The sequence below is a fragment of the Spodoptera frugiperda genome, chromosome 19, assembly GCF_023101765.2.
Source record: "Spodoptera frugiperda isolate SF20-4 chromosome 19, AGI-APGP_CSIRO_Sfru_2.0, whole genome shotgun sequence".
Lineage (NCBI taxonomy): Eukaryota > Metazoa > Arthropoda > Insecta > Lepidoptera > Noctuidae > Spodoptera > Spodoptera frugiperda.
The window spans coordinates 3,135,801-3,143,439 of NC_064230.1; the positions used below are offsets into that span (position 1 = coordinate 3,135,801).

Consider the following 7,639-nt stretch of genomic DNA (forward strand, 5'->3'; position numbering starts at 1 on the left):
AGGTATTTTATTATAAAGTTTAGGAGCAGTACCAAAGAAACTCTCTTTGAGTTAAGCAGTTTTAAAGCAGTTCCGTTTCATTGAACGAAATAAACCTGGCAACGTATGTGAATGTATCCCTGACTTCATTAATCTTACACTATTATATCAGGCTAAAGAGTTTGTTTGTTTGAACGCGCTAGTCTTCAGAACTACTGGTCTGATTTGAAAACATCTGTTTGTGTTGGATAGTCCATTTATCGAGGAAGGTTTGAGGCTATAAAACATCACGAAGGAGCCAAGCAGAGCGGGTAAAACCGCGCGGAAATAGCTAGTTAGAACGAATTAAAAACTCCGCCATGCCTATTTTCAAATCAAATCAAGCCATAAATATATTATGACTGAGCAGTTTAAGTTGCAAGATGTTCAATGAACGAACAGTTCGCGTTTTGCAGATCCTAAAATATAACATTTCAAATATTTATTTAGACGTAACAAAGACACCGTCATCAAAATTATAAAGAAATATTGATTTAATTGCAAAACAAAATTATGCAAGATCAGCTGTTTGGTATAAAAGCGGCCATATTGGATTCTTATTTATAGTTCTAAGATATTTGTTGAAGGGCGAAGGAAATATGGCATTCAGCCTATTATTTATTTTAGTTTTATTTATCGATTTAAAACAAGTTATTTGTCAAAAAATGAAAACGAAGATAGTTGAGACGGAACAGGGCCAAATCGAAGGGTATTTAGCTTCTATCAAAACATATTATGAATTTTGTGGAATCAGATATGCCATTACCAAAAATAGATTTACGGTGAGTGCTTAACTTTTATATTTTTCTTTAAATTATCATAATAATATTGAATTGCTAACATTCACTCTCAGTGAGATAAGAAATGCATCATCGCTTATCGTATTTGTAATGAAATCTATGATTAAATATGACTTTTATGTAATTAAATTTATCTTGTAAATGTAGTCAAAACTATATAAAGTGTTCTAAAATTATCTGCCTCGGCTTTAATGGGAGGTAGTGTTGTGTTTGAAGATTACAATAGTGAATATAAATGATTGATTATGAGTATTTTTTTTTCATACAGAAAATCTATGTGTGACTTTGTTATGAAAGAGCTTAATCTTCCACAATTGTTTTCATTGACGAAGCGACGCATCGTGTGTAGTTGTAAACCACTTTATGCAAATTAGAATCAACGTTTACTTAACTTCTATATGTACTCAAATTGAATAAACTGTTCCGGGGTACGAAATTCCTTCACTATTGTAATCTTCAAACACAACTCTCGTTTCGTTTTCGTTCAACGTGAAGCAAACTCGTACTAAGGGTGCTGCAGTAGCAGCACCCTTAGTACGTAAAATAAAACCTAATTCTTTGTAAATATCTCCTAACGCAGGCCCCAGAAGAGCCCCCGCAGCACAAGGGGGTATTTAAAGCCGAAGACCGGTTAGTCTTCTGCCCCCAATTCCAAGCACAGGACATATTTGCGAAAGCCAGTGAAAACGAGGACTGTCTCATACTAAACGTCTACGTCCCATCATGGCTCAACAGCACAGTACCAGTGATGGTATTTCTCCACGGGGGAGATTTCGGCGTCGGGAGTAGCTCCCCCACTTTTTACGGACCCAAATTCATTATGCCCCAAGAAGTTATAGTAGTCACTGTGAATTATAGACTAAATGCCTTCGGATTTTTAAATTTAGGCACTAAAGAAGCGCCCGGCAATGCTGGGCTAAAGGATATAAGAGCGGCTTTAAGATGGGTACAGAAAAATATACGTAATTTTGGAGGAAACGATAGACTTGTCACGGTCGTGGGGCAAGGCAGTGGTGGGATGGCGGCTGTATATTTAACTCTATCGAAATCGTGCAGAGGATTGTTCCATAGAATAATTTCGTCCAGTGGTACTTTGTTCAGTGCGAAATCGTTTGATCCATTTCCCTTAGCCACGGCCTCGCAAGTAGCTAAAGCGTTAGGCTTAAACTCTGTGGACCCTGAAAAGCTAACAGCCTTATACATGAACGTCTCAATCAATAAATTGGAAGAAGCCATAAGCCACCAGATGAATGCCAAGTCCACATTCCTGCCATCAGTTGAGCAGTTTTTGGACGATGAGCCATTTTTAACCGACACCCCATTGACTCTAATCTTAACAAGGAACTTCTATCCCGTTCCCGCCTTGTTCGGAATAAACTCGGTGGAGGGAGTAATTACTGTACTTGATTATTACACATTTACGAGCCAAACAAACAGATTGCTGAACGGTGATTATTCAGTACTTGATCAAAGGAACTTGAAAGTACCTGAAACATTGATAGCAACGCTTAGAAGTGATTTACAGAAGATATACTTCCGAAATGTAGATACTGAGCAAGCTGCTACGGGGAGCCTTATCCAATTTAACACGGATTTCCTATACTTTGGCCCAATGATGTTCTTGATGGAGATCTATCAAAACAATTCTAATGTCGGTGTGTTTCATTACATTTTCCTACATAAAGGGAAAAGGAATTTAGGTACATTATTGACTGGCACGAGTGGGCTGCCGTCGACTACGAATCTGGACGATATGTTCTATGTGTTTGATATAGAGAAGCCAGACTTATATATGGATAAAGATGATGCGACCGTTTTGGCTTTTATGGTCGGTTTATGGACCACTTTCGCAAAGCGTGGGTAAGATTTTCTTTATTTTTAGGTATATCATATTTTGTCTTTATACTAGTTACTTCCACACGGTTTTACCCTCTCTGCTCGGCTCCTATTAATCGCAACATGATGATAAATACCATAGAGCCTTCCTCGATAAATACACTATCCATCACAAAAATAATTATTCAAATCGGACCAGTAGTTCCGGAGATTAGCGCGTGGTAATGTAACAGTGACACCCATATTCACCAGTTATATGTCATGAGTCCCATTATATTAAGGGGGGAGCCTGGAAATCCTCTTAAAGTGCCATCAGACCACCACAGATGGGGTCCAGTAGGGCTAATACCCGACCCGGAGCTGCGGACAACCTAACAGGTTACCGGGGCTCCGGCTCGAAGAGCAGGAGTGTGAACAGGGCGTTTATTAATTAGTCAGTAAGAGTCTGACACTCCCTTTTGTCTCGCCCAAGGCGGGAGAAGTCATAAAAAAGCCTTAACAACGTCGCAACGCACTTGTAACTCCTCTAGTGTTGCGGGTGTCTACGGGCGGCTGAGTGAGGTTACCGGAGTTTAGTAAGGTTATTTCCCAATCCCTAAGGAGCCGGCAATTCACTTGCAACTCCTCAAGCAAGGGTAGCTCGCCGCCCGACCAGAACCAGACCCGTGCGTGCGGCGCGTTGCGTTCCGCGCGCGCCTTAAAGAGCCATCAGACATCAGACACAGATAGGGCCCAGTAGGGCTGATGCTTAATCCGGAGCTGCGGACTACCTAGCGGGTTTACCGGGGCTCCGGCTCGACAAGCAGGAGAAGGAACAGGGTGGTTTTTAGTCAGTAAGACTCTGACACTCCCTCTCGGTTTGCCCTTTTTTTTTTTGAGGGGGGAAAATCATCCAATGACTTCTCCCGCCTTGGGCTAGGCGAGAGGGAGTGTCAGAGTCTTACTGACTAAAAACCACCCCGTTCCTACTCCTGCTTTTCGACCCGGAGCTCCGGTAAACCCGCTAGGTAGTCCGCAGCTCCTGATCAGCTCGCTTTGCCCTGACGAGAGAAGTCATTGGATGATTTTCGCCCCTGAAAAAAAAAACTCCTCTAGTTATGTATCTCCAGCGACTCCTCTAGTTATGTCAGAATGGTCGATCTCCAGCGATTGCTTACCATCAGGTGATCCGTCCCTCGTTCGTCGCCCTATACTTACAAACCGCGTTACTTGTTTGCAGACACCCGTCGCCCGACGCCTCGGAGGAAGACATGTGGTTGCCGTTCCCCAGAATTGTCAAAATCTCTGTCCCGGATGCTGGATATACAGATCCAATTAACGAATATGGCATTTCTATATGGCGAGACGTTTTTGATATGTTTGGTCTTGAAATTAATTAGTAATCGAGCTGCAGTTTTAGATAAGATAAGATATTTAACCACAGAATGATGATTTTTTTTCTTTCTTTTTAATTGTTATTCTTTATTTTATTTTATTTTTTCAACTTGTGATCGGTATACAATCATTTATTTATTAATGTATTTTAAAATTATTGTTGTATGTTTATTTTAATACCTATTTCTCCTATTTTTTAATTTTTTATTTTGTTGTGTTACTTTTATGTCGTCTTATTTTACGTTCCGTCTGTGGGTCACTGAGAGTGCCAACTGAAAACCAGAGCTGGGTACTTTCGTTGCCCAGCTCATACTGAGGTGGCAACCCTTTTGGCTAGGGCACCTTGCCACCTTGTTTTTATGTTAAGTTTGTTTCTTATGAAAAAAATGCATTAATATTTTTACTATGAATGTTTTTAATTTATTTTACCTGTTTTTTTCTTTCTTTTCTATTATTTTTTGTGTTTGTTTTTGGTGCATCGAGCCCGGTGCCAAATAAATGATTTTTTCTTTCTTCTTTCATTTATTTTTCAATGACACTCATTTTTCCACTTTGGAAGCTATCGTGAAGTCTATCTTTCATTTTGATGAAAAATGGTTTTAGGAACCATTACGTCTTATTTAATATCCTATCCATAGACAACCATCACGGACAGGCTGGATGAAAAAAATTTTTTTGATGTGATGCAGTGACCGCGCCCTTTCCGCCCTCTATCTCAAAAACGGTTCACCGTATAAAAAAAAATGTTTCAACAAAAGTTGTAGAAAATATTGTATTCTACAATATTGTTAATTTTATTAATTGTATTCTATAATTATATACAAAACACCGATTTTTGGGACCTTTAACCTTAAAAATTAGTAAAATAAAAAACATAATTTTTCTACAACGTTTTTATTGAAAAATCTACGTATGGTAAGTTGTCTCACATTGAACCAGGTAAATTTCAAAGTCTCATAGTGGGCTGGATTTTCAATCAATGTCTTTAATTTTTTGTGTATACTTAGCAAATTTATCTAGCTTTAATTTTGTAAAACATTAATTTCTCATATTCCTTTTAGTTTCAGTGTAAACAAGGTTTTCATGAAAAATGATTTTTGGTTCAATGAGTACTTCAGGTGGTACACATTTAACCAGGGTATGGTCCACATTTAGCCACCTTATTTCTATGTATTCTAGTTCCATTTATAAGCGAAATCAAAGCGAAAAGCTTTGTGAGAATAATAAAAACAGGAATAGTGAATTATAAAATTTTTATTAATTATAAAACAAACTATTCAACAGTCTAATAATCAGCCTTATATTTAATTTTACTAAAATCACTTTAAATCTTATACGAATACTTTCACCTGTGCAGTTTAAGGGCTTTAAGTATGTTGCCAGCCAAATGTCCACCACTTTTCTTGTTAACACTTCGTTTCGCACCATTTTATAACAAATTAAAAACATTTCTTTAAAAAAACTCATTTAGTGACTGGAATGTACGTAATGTTCCAGGGCTCAATGTGTACCACCCTCAGGTGGCTCACTGTGAGACACACCACGTTTTGATAACTAACTTCAATATTTTACCGGCAAATCAATCTCGTAAAAACACGAATTATAGCGCTTTTAATTGTTAACTAACCATAGAAAACAATGTGTATATAATTAAATTGATATTATTTAATCGAAAAAAGCTAAAAAAGAATTGAATTTGCAAAAAAGATTTACTTTTTGAGTCAGTTTGCTTTCGAATGCTCCTCATAAAAACACTTTGCTCGTATCGCCACGTAAATAAAACGTAAATACCTCATTTTTCATATTAGCGCACTTTAGCAATGTCACATTTTCGAGATTCGGCGGTGGTTAAATGTAGCTGCCTGGTTCAATGTGAGACACCCGACCCTAAATATTTTATTGAAAAATACATAATTATATATGTACTTATAATAATAATTAATATTATACTTACATTGTGCAATGCTTAAGATTATTTGACTATAATAGGCTAGTTTCCTACTAGTCAAACTCAATACTTTTTTCGAAACGTCAAAAACGATATTTTCTATGAACTTTGTATGAAATACTCTATTATGACGTCATAAGTTATTGACGTCAAATAGCAGACTTATTTCTAGAAATTTAGCTAGAAAAAAATCGAAAATTAAGTAGTTCATCAAATATATGAATGAGAGTGTGATTATTTTTGAATATTTTATTGTATTGAAAAGTTGTAATAATTTATTTTTGACCCAGTCATCATCCCTATTGAGCCATTACAAACGTGCCAACTGTCACATTAAAGGTATGTGACAATCCCGGACAACTCGCATATGTGTGACATTTCGCATACATAAAATGACTTGTGACATTTCGCATGATTGTATTGGCCCAACTGTAGGTTTCAAATACATAATATCCAAATCTTAAGTGTGGGAGAGCCATGCTTCGGCACGAATGGGCCGGCTCGACCGGAGTGATACCAGTCCTCACAGAAAACGATTGCGTTGTGTGAGGATGCCCAATTACCCCTTCCAAATTCCCGATCCCCAACAACCCTTACATTACCAACCCCCAAAAGGCCGGCAACGCACTTGTAACGCCTCTAGTGTTTCAAGTGTCCAAGGATGGCGGGAATTGCTTACAATCAAGTGATCCGTATACGCGTTTACCGGATTTTATATTTATATCATAAAAAATATCTATCCTTTATAAAATACCAACAATTTATTTATATAATTTCATCATACTTATTAAACCTCAAAGCCATGGAGGTCACACATACACATTGCAACAACCCACTTTTCGGCAGTTATGACAAACAATTATAAGTCGATAACATGTAATAGAGGGTGAGCAATAAAATAATTGTTATACAACGAGCATAATTTCAGAGGTCAGAGGTCTACGCTAGACCATGAGAACTTTTAAAATATATCTATCGACGGTTTATGGTAAGCGACCAGAAGTCATTCTGTCTGTCTGCGTCAGGCGGTAGATGAGGACGCCATGACGCCTCTCTAGCCACTCCTCAAACAGGGATGACTTACCTTACCTCTGCAATGACAGCGAGCCCAGTCCTCGGTTGCGACAGTCGTTGCTGCACAACACACATTGTTTGTACACGTGGTGGTGCAGATGAATAATACTTTGCGGCGCTCGTACGCCAAAAACTATTGATTTTATGAAAAAGTTATCAATACATAAATTGTAGGAAATTTTTTCTACTTTAATTTTGTAAATAAATATTTTTTCGTAAAATGCGTCGGAACGGAGATATTAATAAAAAACCGTTTTTAGGCGCCATTTTTTCAATATGGCGGCGCGAGCGGCGTTTGTACGAGGTGGCAAAGTTGAAATTCGAAAAGAGCATACCCAAATTTATAAATTCACCAATTTTCAAAACTCCCGGAAAACTTTCCAGGTAAAACTACCAAATGACTGGACTAGAAGATATTATTAGAGGAGAAGAAAAAGAAAACGATAGTTTCCACTTCCCTCGGTGAATTTAATGCGGGAGACAGAATGACTTAAGCCTAAAGGCACAAAAGAGACTGCACAACTGGGAGAAGCCCAGTCGCCAAGTACCACGGAAATTTGACTTAAACTGTCCACTGCCTCCCACAGTC

The 7,639-nt window shown here is 37.9% G+C and overlaps 1 protein-coding gene across 1 annotated transcript; it reads left to right on the top strand.

Moving 5' to 3' along the window:
* Window positions 1-411: 411 nt before the first annotated feature.
* On the top strand, window positions 412-4,244 carry LOC118281026 (juvenile hormone esterase-like). The gene is made up of 3 exons (XM_050700945.1): window positions 412-800; window positions 1,399-2,678; window positions 3,874-4,244. Exons 1-3 carry the CDS (start codon window positions 618-620, stop codon window positions 4,031-4,033), a joined length of 1,623 nt encoding a protein of 540 aa, XP_050556902.1. The 5' UTR covers window positions 412-617; the 3' UTR covers window positions 4,034-4,244.
* Window positions 4,245-7,639: the final 3,395 nt, after the last annotated feature.